The 17072-nt window shown below is 57.7% G+C and overlaps 1 protein-coding gene across 2 annotated transcripts; it reads left to right on the forward strand.

The window, feature by feature from the left end:
* The first annotated feature begins 1493 nt into the window (after positions 1-1493).
* On the forward strand, positions 1494-16579 carry Ttll3 (tubulin tyrosine ligase like 3). Of its 2 annotated transcripts, XM_048356241.1 has the most exons (16): positions 1494-1618; positions 1745-1833; positions 2818-2986; positions 3117-3214; positions 4118-4246; positions 5458-5572; positions 6112-6210; positions 7910-8108; positions 8902-9050; positions 9516-9759; positions 10974-11409; positions 14350-14522; positions 15109-15185; positions 15338-15564; positions 15751-15859; positions 16078-16579. In XM_048356241.1, the coding sequence occupies exons 2-16, from the start codon at positions 1786-1788 to the stop codon at positions 16272-16274; spliced, it is 2469 nt and encodes an 822-aa protein (XP_048212198.1). In that variant the 5' UTR covers positions 1494-1618; positions 1745-1785; the 3' UTR covers positions 16275-16579. The 2 variants fall into 2 exon arrangements, with proteins under 2 accessions (XP_048212198.1, XP_048212197.1); XM_048356240.1 differs by lacking the exon at positions 1494-1618 and having other exon boundaries at positions 1758-1833; positions 2821-2986.
* The last annotated feature ends 493 nt before the right edge of the window (positions 16580-17072 follow it).

Raw genomic sequence — 17072 nt, forward strand, 5'->3', positions numbered from 1 at the left:
GCCTCTTGGAGAGCTAGGATTACAGGTGGAAACCACCAGAGCTAGGCTCCTCTGATTTATTATTTATTTATTTATTTATTTTTGCCAGTCCTGGGCCTTGGACTCAGGGCCTGAGCACTGTCCCTGGCTTCTTCCCACTCAAGGCTAGCACTCTGCCACCTGAGCCACAGCACCCCTTCTGGCCATTTTCCATATATGTGGTGCTGGGGAATCGAACCCAGGGCTTCATATATACGAGGCAAGCACTATTGCCACTAGGCCATATTCCCAGCCCCAGGCTCCTCTGATTTATACGAGGCAAGCATTCTTCTTCTTTTTTTTTTTTTGCCCAGTCCTGGGGCTTGGACTCAGGGCCTGAGCACTGTCCCTGGCTTCTTTTTGCTCAGGGCTAGCACTCTGCCACCTGAGCCACAGCGCCCCTTCTGGGCGTTTTCTGTATATATGGTGCTGAGGAATTGAACCCAGGGCTTCATGTATAGGAGGCAAGCACTCTTGCCGCTAAGCCATAGCCCCAGCCCCGGCTCCTCTGATTAGTGAATAGGGCTGGGAATATGGCCTAGTGGCCAGAGTGCTTGTCTTGAGGTTAGTGAATGGTCTTGGCCTAGGGACAGCAGCAGAATCATTCAGATATATTACATCGGTCCCGCAGTTGACTCAAATTATTTGATTCTCCCAAGTTTGGGGAGAGGGGAGCCCGTGGGTATGGCCTGAACTTATCTATCCCCTTGGACCTGGGTCCCCACCTGATGCTTTGTCCGGCTCTCCCCATCAGCGGCCTGAATGGACCACCCCTCAGCGGGCCGGGCTCCGGGGCAGCTCCTGACTTCCTTTGCACGCAGCCCTTCTTGTTTCTGTTGTTGTTTCTTGGCTGTTTTGTTTTCCCCATGCTGGGGCTGGGGCTGTGAAGTCCGTCTGGGCAGGAAGCCCGCCGGTCTGCCCCGGTCCAGGCTGGAGGCCCCAGACCGGTGCGCGGTGACCCTGGGGCCCCAGGGCGCTGCCCACGGAACGGCTGACCACCGGCCCTCGGTGTCCAGCCCGGAGCCGGGGCCCCGGGGGCCCTCGGGCGTTCGCGGGGTCCTCGGCCGCTCGGGGAGTGGGCGCGGGGGGGGGGGGAATGGTTTCCCCGGCGACAGCAAACAGAGGGCGGGGCCGGGGCCGGGCCGGAGGAGGAGGAGGAGGCCCGCGTTGCGAGCGAGGCCGGGCGGAGGCGGCGGGCCGCGGAGCCGCGAGTGCGAGGGGCGCATGCGGGGCTCTGGCGCCACGCTGCTCCTGAGCGCGGGGGATTTGCGGCCCGCGCCGCCCAGCTCGGCCGCCTGCTACGGCCCGGAGGGCGGCCCGGGGTGCGAGTGGCCGCCGCCGCCGCCGCCGCCGGGCCTGCGCGCCCGCAGTCCCGCCCCGTTGCCCTGGGCGCCCGGCCCCGAGTTCCCGCCGCCCGGGAGCCTGCCATGGCCGGCCCCCGCTCCCGCCGAGCCCGAGGCGGTCCGCGCCCGCAGCCCCGCCGGCGTGCGCCGCCTCCCCGCGAGGCCCGCCGGTCCCCGGGGCGCCGGGCACGCCCAGCCCTTGGCCCCCTACATCCAGGAGCCGGATGACCTCCCGCCGCCGCCGCCGCAGCCCGGCGGTGAGGCCCGGAGGGGCGGGCGGCCCGGTGGGGGCGGGGCGGGGGGCGGGCGGCCGGGGAGGGGGCGGGCAGAGGGGCGGGCGCCGGAGCCGCCAGCCTCCCGCCCCGGCCCGCGTCTCCTTGCAGGTTCCCTTTTCTGGCAAGGCTTCTCCAAGGCTTCTCACCACATGGGCCGGCTCAGAAATGCCAAGATCCACGTGGAGAGGGCTGTCAAGGTCGGAGGGGGCCGCGGGGGCGCGAGCGTGTGTGCGTGTGTGTGCACGGGCATAGGTGTGTGTGCGTGTGTGCGTGTGCGTGTCCGTTCCTCACCACCCCGCACCGCACCCATAGCTCTCCCCCAGCCGCTCCCCGCCCACCTTCCCGCCCCACTCCACCTGTCCGGTGACCCCTCCTCCCTCCCCAGCCCGGCCTCTGAAGGGTCTTGGCATCGTGGAGGTCCCTGGGCCCCTTTCCCCCCCCCCCACCCCCGCCTCGGGCGGGCTTCTGAGTCGAGGTGTCTCTGAACCTCGCTCTGATTTGCCTTCCTACCCCTCAGCTACTCAAGCCGGAGACCTGCCACTTCTTTCTTTAGCCCCTTGTCTAATCCCATCCATGCATCCCTGCCTCTAAAAAAACGAATCTTAACCCTGGCGCCTTCTCCCCAGTTCTGGGGAGAACTCCAAACGCAGGGCCTGGGTGCTGTTGCTGAGCTTTTCCACTCCATGCGGGCGCTCTGCCACTTGAGACACAGCTCTGCTTCTGGCACTCTGGCGGTTAATTGGAGATCAGAGTCTTAAAGACTTTCCTACTCAGGCTGGCTTTGAACGGTGATCTTCTGAGATTGCAGGTGTGAGCCAGCGGTTTCTGGCCTCACAACAGCTTTCAGGCGTTCAGCCACTACCTGTCCCCTACTGTATTCTCTATTAGCAGCAAGCTAGACTTCTAAACCTCCAGCCATGGACCGCCTCACCTAGACTTGGTTGCTTTGTGCAAGTCCTTGAATAAAACCCAAGTCCACGTTTCAGGACTGTACGCCCTACCTGGCTTGTCGTCCCCATTCCGCTCACCCTGGCCGCCTTTCAGTTCCTTCTGGCCTCCGCCCACCCTCTGCCCCTTTACGCATCGTAATCCCTTTTGCCTGGCCTGGACTTCCCCAGTCTGCCTTGTGTCTGGCATCTAGGCAATGCTAACCGAACAAGTCCCCGTCTCCCGCTTTATAGCAGAAGAAGATATTCATGATTCAAGGCCGCTACCCAGTGATCCGGTGTCTCCTGCGCCAGAGGGGCTGGGTGGAAAAGAAGATGATCCACCACACTGGCACTGCCCTGCCCATGCCCCAGAAGGATCTGGATAGCTCAGCCATGGGTGACAGCGATACCACAGAGGACGGTGAGCAGCTCCCTTCCTGACCAGAAGCTGCCCCCTCCCAAGTCATCTCCTGTGATCCCACCGCTTCGGGGCGGAGGCCCTGTGGGCCCCTGGATTCTCACCAGGTCTCGCCTGGTCTCTGCGTCCACAGACGATGAAGAGGAGAACGAGGAGCTGCAGTCCCCAGGCCTGTTCAACTTGGATGGTTTTCTGCAATTTAACGACCTAGACGGGACACACGCGTTGATGGTGAGGCCCCTGGGCGCCAGGGTGCGGCAGGGGGCTGACACGGGGCTCTCTACTCAGAGCGAGAGCACCCACGCCCAGCTGGGCAGCCTCACGTCCTCTGGGCCTTAGTTTCCCCATCTGTATAAAAGCCCTTAAGGCCAGAGTTGAGGACTCAGTTGGGCGCCGACAAGACTGGCGCTTTTTCCGTGTAAGGCGCTGCTGCTCTCTTTGCTAGGCAAGTGGAGAAGGCTTAGGCCTCTTGTGGCGCTGTGGACACGCGTGGCGTGCCCGTTTGCTTGGGCTCAGAGCTTGCCACCACCCAGACCAAGCGGAACTTGGCGAAATCTCGTGCTCCATTTCAAAAAATTAACTTGGAAAATTAATCTTTGAACTCTTAGTTCTTTAATGGAGTTAGTATCTAAATTATCTCCAATGAACCACCGGAAAACTGGAATTGACACTGTGGTTCCAAAAGCAGAAGAGCTCAAGGACAGCACCCAGGCCCTGAGTTCAAGCCCCATGACCAACAACAACAACAAAAAAACCCATGTAGAACGGGTCCCGGCTCCTGGGGCTGGTGGTGGTGAACAGTAAGCAGGATGGAGAGATGGGGCCCACAAGAGCCTCTGTGCCAGGCACTGTGCCCTCAGCTGGCACTGGGCAGGTCATGATGGCCATGGCTAAAGCAAGGTGTGAAGCTGTGTCCTTCCGTTGTGCATCTCAGTGTCTACTGAAGGCGGAAGACCAGCCTGCTCTCCCGCTCCCAGCCCGTGCTCTTCCCTGGGGGAGACATGGCTTTTCTTGCTTTGTGCCAAGATGGTGTGGGGTCCAGAGGAGGCCTTGGAAGCCTCTCCTTCCTGCCCAGCAGGGTGGAGAAACACTGCCCACAGCGCCCTCCCTGACTCGGTCCTCTCTCCTCCCTAGTCCCGCATGGTTCGGAACCAGGTCCCCTACCTCATTTGGACCACGAGGCGGGACGTTTTGGACTGTCGCTTCCTCTCCAAGGATCAGATGATCAATCACTATGCCCGGGCTGGCTCCTTCACCACGAAGGTGAGTCCCGGGGAGGGGCTCCAACCCCAGCCCTTGGGCTGCCAGCCCCGCCCTCTGCCCTGCGTACAGGAGGCGTAGGATTCAGTGAGACTCAGACAGACAGGCTTAGGTTGGAAGTCTACTCCTGCACAATATCTAGTATGTGTACACATGACTAAGTGAGCGCCGGGATTCAAATGTCATCTTGCCAAAAAAAAAAATAATAATAATACCAAGCCCACATCAGTGACGGAGCAAGGAGCTGGGAAATGGGTTCAATTCACTTGCTTGTCTCCTGGGCAGAGCAGCGCTAGCTGATGGCTTCATTCTGACCTTACCTGAGTTTCTTTCTTTTCGTTTTAATTAAAATAATTAAATTTTAAGGCTGGGAATATGGCCTAGTGGTAAAGTGCTCGCCTCATATACATGAAGCCCTGGGTTCGATTCCTCAGCAGCACATATGTAGAAAAAGCCGGAAGTGGCGCTGTGGCTCAAGTGGTAGGGTGCTAGCCTTGAGCAAAAAGAAGCCAGGGGCAGTGCTCAGGCCCTGAGTTCAAGCCCCAGGACTGGCAAAACAAACATAAGTAATAGTAAGTCTTATTGTAAAGGTGATGTACAGAGAGTTTAGTTACCTAACTTGAACTCAGAACCTAGGTGCTTTCCATTAGCTTTTTCTGCTCAAGACTGGCATCCTACTACTTGAGCCACAGCTCCACTTACGGCTTTCTGGTGGTTGATTGGAGTTGTCTCGCTCAGCTTTATCTTTGTGGGCTAGCTTCTCACCGTGACCCTCACATCTCAGCCTCCTAGCTAATGTTATAGGCAGGAGCTGCTGGCATCCAGTGCTTACCTGGTTTCTTAGCAAGTGGTGTCTCCTCTCCTTGCTTCCCTTGCCTCATCTTCAGAGAAGACGACCAGTAAGGCTTCCCTTGGAAAGTTCCTAATTGGGCCTGTCATTATATTACTGGTGTGTGCGTGGAGGGCTTCCCGGAGGAAGCAGGTCTTTGCAGTTATGAAAGATGGATGCTGAAATATGAGGGTCATTCTCTGTAGAGAGGAGCTCCCAGACACGCATGGGGACAGTTAGGGACACTGCCACCCTCCAAGGGGCTGGAGGCGCTCAGCATGTGAGCAGGGCCTTCCGGACTGTGTGGACTGGCGCTCTGGTGGGAGAGGAGCTTGGCAGCCTCTGGGCTCGCCCTTCCGGGCCCTCTCAGCGGCTGACTCCGCAGGTGGGCCTGTGTCTCAACCTTCGCAACTTGCTGTGGTTTGATGAGGCCGATGCCGACTCCTTCTTCCCACGCTGCTACCGCTTGGGGGCTGAAGACGAGAAGAAAGCCTTCATAGGTAAGAAGCCTCTCAGCTTCCCAGCAGATTTCCTTCCCTTCCCCTCCTTGATTGGCCTCCAGGGAAGATCAGGAAGCTTGGTGTATGTTGTAGAGCAGGCTCTAAAAGTTCAATCCGCTTGGAGTCCACAATCAGTTTCAGGCCCATCGTGAGCCCCCTTGGCTAGATGGGGCTCTAGGTTCCCAAAGCAGAGTAGGTTCAGAAGTGGAATCCATACCAGGATTATCGATACCAGGAGTAAAAATTATATTCCAAATTTGAAATCGATTTTGGGCCCAGAGCTGGTTCCTAGACTGTCTCAAAAGTGGATAAGGGTGAGAAGAAATGAGAAAATGGGTCCAGGCCAGATTCTGAAGACAGAATCTGTGCCAAGTCTGGCCACATGGTGGGTCTGACTACAGCGAGACTGAAGCCGGCTTCTAGAGCCAGGGTGGAGTCAGCTTCCAGATCCAGAGTGGGGCGAGTCATGGTCAGGTTCCAGAACCAGCGCAGGCCTCTAGCCTAGGGGCTGAGCAGGGTATCCCCTGCTTCGGGAGCAGAGGACTTTTGGCTGACAGCTGCCCGCAACGTTCTCAAGCTGGTGGTGAAGTCTGAATGGAGCTCATACTCTGCTCAGGAAGAGGAGGCAAAGGCCCCAGGTGAGTGCTGTGCTCCTTCTTAACCCCACCTGTGTGCTCCCAGCATTCACCCAGCTGTTCTCCACATCTGTGGACAACCCACACCCATAGGACCAGTCAGCACCCCTTTCTGCCAACCTGCCCAAATACACCTGCCCTCCTATCTGTGGACTCATCTGCTCATCCACGCACCTACTGACCAGTCCAGCCAGCCACCCACCCACCCGCCCCGCATCTATCCTTTCTTCTATCCATATTCACCTCCTTCAGTCTCTTCATCCTCCCTTCCTCCCTACATCTGTCCCCCTACCCACGTTTCTGTCCTGGCTGCCACCTGTCTGTGCCCCAGACCACACATGCATTCTGTGCTAGCCTCTCTCACACCTGTTGTCCTACCATTTCTTTCTCCTCCTCCTCTTTCTCCTCCTCCTCCTCCTCCTTTTCCTTCTTCTTCCTTGCCAGTCCTGGGGCTTGGACTCAGGGCCTGAGCACTGGCCCTGGCTTCCTTTTGCTCAAGGCTAGCACTCTGCCAACTTGAGCCACAGCGCCACTTCTGGCCATTTTCTGTATACATGGTGCTGGGGAGTCGAACCCAGGGCTTCAGGTATACGAGGCGAGCACTCTTGCCACTAGGCCATACTCCCAGCCCCCTTCCTACCATTTCTTTTTTTTTTTGGCCAGTCCTGGGCCTTGGACTCAGGGCCTGAGCACTGTCCCTGGCTTCTTCCCGCTCAAGGCTAGCACTCTGCCACTTGAGCCACAGCGCCGCTTCTGGCCGTTTTCTGTATATGTGGTGCTGGGGAATCGAACCTAGGGCCTCGTGTATCCGAGGCAGGCACGCTTGCCACTAGGCTATATCCCCAGCCCCCTTCCTACCATTTCTTAATGCCTCAGTCCTGGTGGGGCCGAGCGTGTAAGTGACATGGCTCATCTCTGGTCTCTGAGGAGTTGCCAGCTTACAGGTGTCCTGGGGACCCCTCCCACCTGAGCATGAGGAACACGGGGTACGGAGGGGCCACAGGAACCCTCAGCACGTTTGTCCTTTCTCTCTCTGGACTTAGCTCCTAAGCAACTCCCGTCATCTAAGCGTTCTTCAGCCAGGGGTCTGAGAGGGAAGTGGCAGCTGTAGGGGAAGGAGGAAGATCCTCAGGCAGACTGTCTGTTTCTGTCTCCTGGCCTAGGGGTGTTGGTCACAAGGAAGACTGTTGTGAGCCAGGTTCAGGAGCCCTGTGTGTCCAAAGGCCCTGCAATTAGGCTTCTAGGATGGCAGGTCCCGGGGGGAGGGTTTAGGGTCTCTGTTGGATAAAGTTTGGGACTATTGCAGATGTTGGGAGGGTGTCAGGGCCATAGATGTGCACCCCGTCCTTGAGGGCTCCGTATGTGATGCGCACTCTCAGTGTATGTCAGGACCTGTGATCTAGCAGCACGTATCTAGGTGACCGCGTTGCTTGAGGACTGTCAGCGTCTCATCAGGGTTCTGAGGTGGCTCTGGAGCTCCGCAGGCTCAGATGCTAGAAGCCGCGTCAGGCTCACCAAGGCGGAGGTTCCGGCTGCATTTTAGGCAGGAGCTCAGACTCCTGGGCTGAAGATGCCTTGGGGACTTTGGGCGGAGCCTCGGGAGGGCGCCGGGCGCGGGGCTCGGGTTGCCGGCCTCAGGTAAGTGGCTCCCATCCCTGGCCTGGACGCGGGATGCTGAAAGGCCCTTCCCTCCCCTCTGCAGGAGACAAGGAGCCTAAGAAACCGGAAAGAAAGCCGGCGCTGCCGGTGACCTCAGAGTTTGTGGACGAGGCTCTGTGTGCGTGCGAGGAGCATCTCAGCATCCTGGCCCACAGGGACATTGATAAGGAAGTGGAGGCGCCGCTCTACCTCAGCCCCGAGGGCTGGTCCCTCTTCCTCCAGCGCTACTACCAGATCGTCCAGTGAGTACCGGAGCTGGGCCATGGCTGCGGGCAGAGACCTGAGTGCGGGCCTCTCTACCTAGCTCAGGCCTTATTTATTCCCTCTCTTAAAAAAAAAAAATGCTTTTTCAATCAGTCCTGGGGCTTGAACTCAGGGCCTGAGCACTGTCCCCGGCTTCCATTTACCCAAGGCTAGCACTCTGCCACTTGAGCCACAGCTCTCCTTTGGCTTTTTGAGTAGTTATTGGAGGTGTCTCATGGACTTTTCCTGCCCAGGCTGGCTTTGAGCTATGATCCTCAAATCTCAGTTGCCCAGAATTATAGGCGTGAGCCACCAGTGCCCAACTTCTACTTTTTAAAAGCAAAGTCTATGTTTTGCCTTTGTAAAGGCCTTTGTAAAGGTTCATGTTCCACAAAAACTTGGCTAAGTATAAAAATAACAAATACACTTAAAAAAAACAAAAAGACTGTCTGTGTCTCTAACAGCACCAACATGACACTTTGAGAGCCCCTTCCAGGCAGGCTGAGCAGATACTCAGTGCCATGATCATGGGGAAGCTCATTAGGGTGTAGGTGTGGGGATTCCCAGGAGGCCTTGCTGAGCCCCCTCCCTCTGGCTATCCCTGTTCCTGGGGCTCCCCCTCGCAAAAGGGAGAAAAAGGGCTGGGAATGTGGCTTGGCGGTAGAGAGCTTGCCTAGCATGCGTGAAGCCCTGAGTTCCATGCCTCAGCACCACATACACAGACAAGGCCTCCCCCCCCCCGCCCCCACCCCGGCTCTGCCCTGTCTAAACGTTCCCACCGTCTCCTCACAGCCAGGGGGCCCAGCTCAAGCACCTGGACACTCAGGTCCAGCGCTGCGAGGATGTCCTGCAGCAGCTGCGGGCTCTGGTACCCCAGGTAGACATGGAGGGGGACCGCAACATCTGGATCGTGAAGCCAGGAGCCAAGTCCCGTGGACGAGGTGGGAGTCAGCCCCTGCTTCCCGCACCAGCACCCACGACGACTGTACAGCCCCTTCCGGAGTGTAGAAAGAGCCCTAGTGCTGGGCTTAGGCACGCGCGCGTGCCGCCAGGCGGGGTGTACACTCTTTGGTTCCCTCCCTCTCTTTTTGTGGCACTGGGGTTTTAAACGTGTGGCACTTGTTTGGCAGGCACTCTTAACCACCGAGTCATGCCTCCAAGCCCCTTGTTCCATTTAAAATGTTGCCCATAAATGTCTTCTCAATCAAACAAAAAAAAAATATTTAATTAGAAATTTCAAGTTCCGAGAGGGTTCTGGTTGGGAGTGAAGTCTGGCAGTTGGGTGAGAACGAGGGCTTATGATGGACGCCCCCCCCCCCCCAGTCCCCCCGACCCTCACCCTTCCCCCAGCCCCCGGCCCTCGTCTGACGGGGCCCCTGCCATCCCGTCCATCCCGTCTCCCGCAGGCATCGTGTGCCTGGACCACCTGGAGGACATCCTGAAGCTGGTGGACAGCAACTCCATGATGATCAAGGACGGCAAGTGGGTGGTGCAGAAGTACATCGAGCGGCCCCTGCTCATCTTCGGCACCAAGTTTGACCTGCGACAGTGGTTCCTGGTCACCGACTGGAACCCACTCACCGTGTGGTTCTACCGCGACAGTTACATCCGCTTCTCCACGCAGCCCTTCTCCCTCAAGAACCTGGACAAGTGAGTGCCCTCTTCCCCGAGCCGGCGCCCGCAGGCTGGCGGTTACAGAGCGAGGAGTCCTGCTGCGGTGCTGGGCTGCGCACACAGACGCGGGGGGGGGGGGGGCGGGCAGGGCTTGCCCCATCCCCCCCCACATCCTCCATCCTGTGGCTGCTTATCAGAGTGCCCGCCGGGGCTGACTGCTGTTCCAGGCCCTTGGCTCCGGTGGTGAACAAAGCACCATCTCAGCTCTCAAGCGCTTATATCCACCAAAACGCTGTGGGCTCGGGCCTGTAATCCTAGCTACCCCGGAGGCAGAGAGCTGAGGATCCCAGTGTGGAAACAGCCCAGGCACAAAAGTCCATGAGACTCCAATTAACCACCAAAAAGCTGGAAGTGGAGCCGTGGCTCAAGTGGTAGAGTGCCAGCCTTGAGCAGAAAAGCTCAGGGACAGCGCCTAGACCCTGAGTTTCAGCCCCAAGACCCGCATGAAGAAAAACAAAACCAAAAAGCCCCTCAAACCCTAAGCCGGAGGAAACACGGGCAAAGAGCACAATGCATCAAATCATCTAATAGGTGAGAGGGTGATTTGTAGTATGAGAACCAGTCTAGAGCTGGGTAAATGCACGTGAGAAATTTAAGAAGACAAAGGCAAGGTGTGTTGTTAACTCTAGGGGTTGAACTTCCCTTGTTGAGCCCTGGGTCAAGGCTGGTGCTCTACCACCTGGGCCACAGCTCCTCTTCTGCCTTTTTTTTTAATTGGGCATGGGGCTTGAACTCAGGGCCTTGAGCTCTTTTGCTCTACCACTTTGAGCCGCAGCTCTACTTACAGTTTCCTGGTGGTTAACTGGAGATAAGAGTCTCACCAACTTTCCTGCCTGGGCTGGCTTTGAACCACGATCCTCAGGTCTGTCTCCTGAGTAGCTAGGATGACAGACGCGAGCCACCAGCACCCGGCTCGGCCGTGGGACTCTAGCGGAGGGACTGGAGCGGGCCTCTTGCACACCTCACCACCTAAGCAGGGGAAGGGCTCGCTGGACGAGGTCCGAAGCGCTCGGTATTAGCGCCCCCTCGTTAGCGTGCTCAGGGTGGTCCCGAGATAGGATCGGCTTGGCTCTTGCGAAGTGTGGGAGCCAGTCCTCTTCCCAGGCGCCCCATCTCAGCCGCCTGAGCCAGGGAGGCCCCGCTTGGGTGGAGGACACTCGGCCTGAGCCTTGGCTTCCCCTCTGCCCTAGCTCCGTGCACTTGTGCAACAATTCCATCCAGAAACACCTGGAGACCTCCTGCCATCGGCACCCGATGCTGCCCGCGGACAACATGTGGTCCAGCCAGACGTTCCAGGACCACCTGCAGGAGCTGGGCGCCCCCGACGCCTGGTCCGGCGTCATCGTGCCCGGGATGAAGGCGGCCGTGATCCACGCGCTCCAGACCTCTCAGGACACCGTGCAGGGCCGCAAGGCCAGCTTCGAGCTGTACGGCGCGGACTTTGTGTTTGGCGAGGACTTCCAGCCCTGGCTGATCGAGATCAACGCCAGCCCCACCATGGCGCCTTCCACGGCCATCACCGCGCGGCTCTGTGCCGGCGTGCAAGCCGACACCCTGCGCGTGGTCATCGACCGGCGGCTGGACCGCAACTGTGACACGGGCGCGTTCGAGCTCATCTACAAGCAGGTGAGGTGGTGCACCCCACGTCGGGGCCCGGCGGGTCCGCTGTAGGGCAGGGAGCCCCATCATAAAGCACAAGGCTCAGCTGTCAGACTCCTCCTACCATACCCCTGATTAGGTCTGTGCCTTGCCTTTAAAGCAAGAGTTAGCACCTCGTTCTTGGGGTGTGGAGACACAAGTTTTAGCTATTTATTATTTATTGATGTACCATTTATTGACTTAAGCAGGTGGCTAGGATGGTCAGGACAAATGCCAGAGACTACCAAGTGGTGGCTGCTATTGCTATTATTACTATGGGTAATAGTGGTATTTATTTTGCTCATCTTGTTCTAAAAGAGATTTTAGTCTTCCAACATAGGATAGATTCAGAGTTTTAAAAATCATAGACTTGGAGCCTTGATTCTGGTGGTTCACATCTGTAATCTTAGCTACTCCAAAGGCTGCAATTTGAAGACAGCCCAAGAGACTCCAGTGAACTACCAAAAACAGGTTGGAAGTCCAGCTGTAGCTCAAGTGGTAGAGCACTTGCCTTAAGCATAAAAGCTCAACCCTGGGTACTGAGTTCAAGCCTCAGGACAAGCACTCAAAACAAAACAAAAAAAAATAATCAAAAACCTAATTTTAAGGATTTTCTGAGTTCTGGAAGTAATTTATTGTGGCAATTTAATTATCTTCCAGTTAAGATTCTGATCCTGCCCTAGTTTGGGGTCAGGGAGGGAAAGTGCCGATCGTATAAATGAAGTGGCCTTGGTTAAAGTTCCTGATTGTTCCACAGGTTAGCTTCACAAAATGTGTTGGCCCATGCTGGTGGCTTATGCCTGTAATCCTAGCTACTCAGGAGGCTGAATGACCGTTCAAAGACAGCCTAGGCAGAAAAGTCCCTGAGATTATTCTCTAATCAACCCCCGGAAAGGCAGAAGTGGCGCTGTGGCTAAAAGTGTTAGAGCGCTGGCCAGGAGGGAAAAAGCGCAGGAACAGCACCCAGTCCCTGAGTTCAAGACCCACGACCGACTACAAAAAAATGTATTGTTGTTTTCTTTTCCCCCCTCATGTCCGCTGATGTCTTTCGTTATTGATTGGCTTGGGGGTTTCTAGGCCAGTGTGATGAAGCTGCACGCCTTCCCTGGCGGCTGGCACAGCCCACTGCTTTCTCTCCATGCCGATCTTCTCAAGGGACCTGCCGTGCTTTGTAGAACTGCCCCACATTCGGGGTTTATCTGATTGCTTCCTGTGGTGGTGTTTCACTTGCTTTTCTGCCGTTCTGAATGCCCTGTACACTAGAAGTTAGGTCAAACAGCTTGAGGCGGTTCAGGTTAAACACTCTACTGGCAAAAACACCTCCGAGGGGACTTGAGTACCGCCTGACGTCACGGGCACATCCTGTGAGTGCCGCCCCGTCAGTGATGTGGGCTCAGGGGGCTCCCACCAGGATCCGGTCATCAGACGTTGCAGCCTCCCCTTTTGCAATAACGTACTTGTGTGTTTGTGTCTTTAATAACACGACAGCACGGCATGGGTACGTAATTCATAAGAAAGGGAGCTTCGCAAGCGGCAGAGCGCTAGCCTTGAGCAAAAAGAAGCCAGGGACAGCGCCCCGGCCCCGAGTCCACGCCCCAGGACTGGCGACAAAAACAAAACAAATCAACAAAAGAGAGCTTCGTCGTCGTGGTTCACGGCTGCGGCGGTGCCGTCTGTGGCCTTGCCGCCCAAGTCCTGAGGTTGGCACAGGGACGCGGAGGCGCTGGGGGATCGGCGCTCTACCGCTCCAGCCATAGCGCCACTTCTGGCTCCCCGCCTCTCCCCCCGCCCCGCCCCCTGCTTAACCGGCGAGGAGGCTCATGGACTTTCCTGGCCAGCCTGGCTTCAAACTGCAGTGGTCAGATTTCAACCCCCTGAGTAGCTAGGATTACGGGTGAGAGCCGCCAGCGCCCAGCTCGCTGTCCCTCTTTTCACAAAGCCACTGGGCTTCGGTCACGGGCCTCTGCCCTGATGTTTTTATCTGGTGCTGATCACATCGTCTCCTAAAGGCCCCCCCTGTCACACCTGGCGCTGGACGGTGTGCATAGCACGGGTTACCTGTTTGCGGGGCGTTGAGGGGAGGGGAGGTTGGAGGGGGCAGTGCTGGGGTTTGTACTCGGGGCTTTGCGCTCACCAGGCCGATGTTCTACCACTTGAACCACACCATAGCCCTTTTCCTTTCTTTTCTTTCTATGTTTTTTTTTTTTTACTATCCAGTTTTTTTTTTTTTTTTTTTTTTTTTTTTTTTTGCCAGTCCTGGGCCTTGGACTCAGGGCCTGAGCACTGTCCCTGGCTTCTTTTTGCTCAAGGCTAGCACTCTGCCACTTGAGCCACAGTGCCGCTTCTGGCCGTTTTCTGCATATGTGGTGCTGGGGAATCGAACCTAGGGCCTCGTGTATCTGAGGCAGGCACTCTTGCCACTAGGCTATATCCCCAGCCCCTACTATCCAGTTTTGATTCTTATTCCGTAGTATTTGAGTTGCCAGCTAGTACATTTTGAATCCTTTGGTTCATTCTCCCTTGGTGAGATGAGACTCTCCTGAGCTCTCCGCGATGATTGTGAACCGAGGCTGGCCAGGAGCTCTGCTAGCTGGATTTCTAGCAAGCTCCAAGTGATTCTGCTGTGCAGATGGACAGGGCTGGCCCCGCTCTAGGCAGTCCTTCCCCCATGAGGGAGCTGTCCGGGAGCATGGCTGGAATTTCCCTGCTCCTCTGGGCCACCGACCCCTAGGGCCCTGTGACTCTCTAGTAGTTTCCTTAGCGGATAAAGGGGGGGCTTCCTATCTCTCGGCCTAGACATGGCTCTTGGCCTGACCCATCCCAAAGAGAGTTAACACCCTTATCGATCGGAACTGACTCTTGCCTCCATGCCCCGAGTCCTGCCAGAGCCAGGGCACTGTCTGAGTGGGCCTCGTCTGTTCCCCGCAGCCTGCCGTGGAGGTGCCCCAGTACGTGGGCATCCAGCTGGTGGTGGAGGGCTCTACCATCAAGAAGCCGCTCTCGGTGTATCATCGGCGGATGGGGGCCCGCCCAGCACTCCCTCATCTGCTGACTCAGCGAAGCCCCGGGGAAGGCAAGAATTCAGGGACCCCTACCCACAGGTCAGCTTCTAGGAAAATTGCTGGGGCCAAGAGCAGCCTGGGGCACAGTGAGAAGCCAAGCTCCACTGCTACCACCACGGTGCCCGGAAAGGGGAAGAAAGGCAAGGCCAAAAGTGCCGCGGGCCGGGTCGGCCCCGCCCTCCGCAAGTGGAAGCCCTCCCGGCACCAGGGCCGGGCGCGATTCCACTCACAACCTTTGCCAGCGGGCGCGGGCCACGCCACCCGCTGAGCGTCTGAACAAACCCAGCCCCGGGGGTAGACCGTTCCCCCCAGATACCCTCCCAACTACAGGATTTGCCCTCCCACCAAAGACACACACCACCCCCCCAGCAAGTAAAAGCCATTACTCACAAAGGATTTTTTAGGTTTATTGCCAAATGCATACTGTCCCCACCCAAAGCTGCCACCGGGCAGCAAGATGGCGGACTGAAACCCAGGCGTCTCCAGCCTCTGCCGCGGCTCTGCTCCGCCTTTGCCGCTCTGCAGAGGGCGTGCCCAGCGCAGCCCCTAAGTCTCTCGCCCAGCAGAGCCCGAGCAGCCCTCACAACCACCCAGTAAGGTGGCTGCTCTTGTCCCCGTTTTCCAGCCGAGGTAGCAGAAAGTATCAGGAAGTTGCCCCTGGTTGCGCAGCTCAGAAGGGACCATGCAGAGATGCAGGCCCAGGTCTGTCGGGCTCCACACCCTCCACTCTTCCCTGCAGAGGAGGAACCGGGGAGGCTCCCCCCCACCTCTTCTTTTCCCACCCTCTTCTCCTCCCCCACCCCAGTCAGCCTGGGGCCCTTCCCCGGCCCTCACCGCGTTCCTTGCTCCCGCAGCCCCCCCCCACCTGCCCAGCCTCCACAGCGAGGCCTGGCTGCCTTCCCCCTGTGTGCTCCGACCCCACGCCGGGGTCCTCAGACTGCAGCACAAGCAGCTGGCGGGCTCTAAGGTCCTGTCGACTACAGGCAAGGCCTTGATGAGACTACCCACGGCCAAGGTGCTGATGTCCTTCCCACCCGCCCCTGACTTCAAGGTGACACCCAGCATCCTGAAGCCAAGAAAGGTGGGCCATGAACTCACTCATACCCCACGGTGGGCGTGGGGGGGCGTCGCGCTGAGCACTGGGGACAGGGTCGGAGAGCACAGAGGGCCCCCACCCCCACCCCCGTAGGCAGCCGGTGACTCTCAGAGGCCCCTCCCGAGACAGATCCCTGATCGTCTCTCCCTCTCCCCCTTCTTTCGCACCGAGGCCCGTGGTCCTCAACGCCTTCGAACCCCCCATTGTGGAAGTGTCTTGTGGCCTCTGTCCTTTGAAGTTGGACCTCTTCCTGGCCACCACAGGAAGGTCATGTCCAAAGGCAAGTTCGAGGCCAGACTCTCCAACAAACCCAAGGCTGAGGCATACCCTCTGGAGAGTCCCAGCCTCTCCTGTACCTGTACCCCTTGCTTTTACATTCTGTAGGCCGGTGGGGGGGGCATGGGCGATCTGAAGCTCTAGAGACACCCCTGTTCTGCACCCCACCACCCCGTCCCGGAACCCCGCACCAAATAAAAAGCAGTGACTGATGTATTCCAGGCCTGGCTCCACTGCTGGTGGAGGAAGAAGAGCGAGTGGGCGCCGCCCCTCCACCCCAAGGTGCAGAGGACTCTCCCAGGCAGCGAGGCCCTGAGTCCACGCCCAGAGGCAGACCCAGCTTCCTGGGCAGGACAGCGGGGGGCAGGGGGGGGACCCTCACTGTACAGATGAGGAAATATCCCCTTTGGAAAAGGTGATGCGGCTTGCCCAAAACCTCGGGGCAGCAAGCGGAAGGCCAGGCGCGCGGTCACAACCGCCCGCCACCGCCGCCACCGGAGCCCCAGCCCCGGAGGCCGAGCCGGGCTGGACGTGGGAAGGGCGTGGAAAGGGGAAAGAGACGCCTTTGTCTAGAGCCCAGCCCTTCTCCAGAGGGCGTAGGCCTGTCCCTTCTTCCAGAAGGGACCAAAGCCACCTACGAGTGCGTGCAATCTCCAGTGAGCCACAACCCTGTGAAGAAGTCTGCCCTTCCCTGGTGTGGTGTGTGTGAGAGATGGTGGTCCTCTAGAAACTGTCACCCGTGAAGCGTGTCCTTACTTGGAAAATCTTGTGCAAATGTTATTAAATTGACATCTCAAAATGAGACTGTCTGGGGTCCTCTGTGGGGGTGGTTAAGTCCAGGGACACCCATGTTGGTCACGACGGCACCCCGGAGGACTGGGAATTAAATGAGGCCCGTGAGTAGGAATCATACACATTTGTTTCATGTAAGGCTGACGCGGCGGGGCCCACACGAATGAAGACCCGGGACGGAGCTTCGTCCAGCACGGGGCCGGACAGAGAGAAGTTCATGAAGCAGCTAAGTTGAGGGGAGTGTTTCCATGCAGTGATTTTTTTTTTCAGCTGTGGGGCTTGAACTCTGGGCCGGGGCACTGCCCCTGAGCTCTTCAGCTCAAGGCTAGCACTCTACCACTTGAGCCACAGCACTACTTCAGGTTGGTTCATTGGAGATAGAGTCTCATGGACTTTCCTGCCTGAGGTGGCTTTGAACTGCGATC

Source organism: Perognathus longimembris, chromosome 10 (genome assembly GCF_023159225.1).
Source record: "Perognathus longimembris pacificus isolate PPM17 chromosome 10, ASM2315922v1, whole genome shotgun sequence".
Taxonomy (NCBI): Eukaryota; Metazoa; Chordata; class Mammalia; order Rodentia; family Heteromyidae; genus Perognathus; species Perognathus longimembris.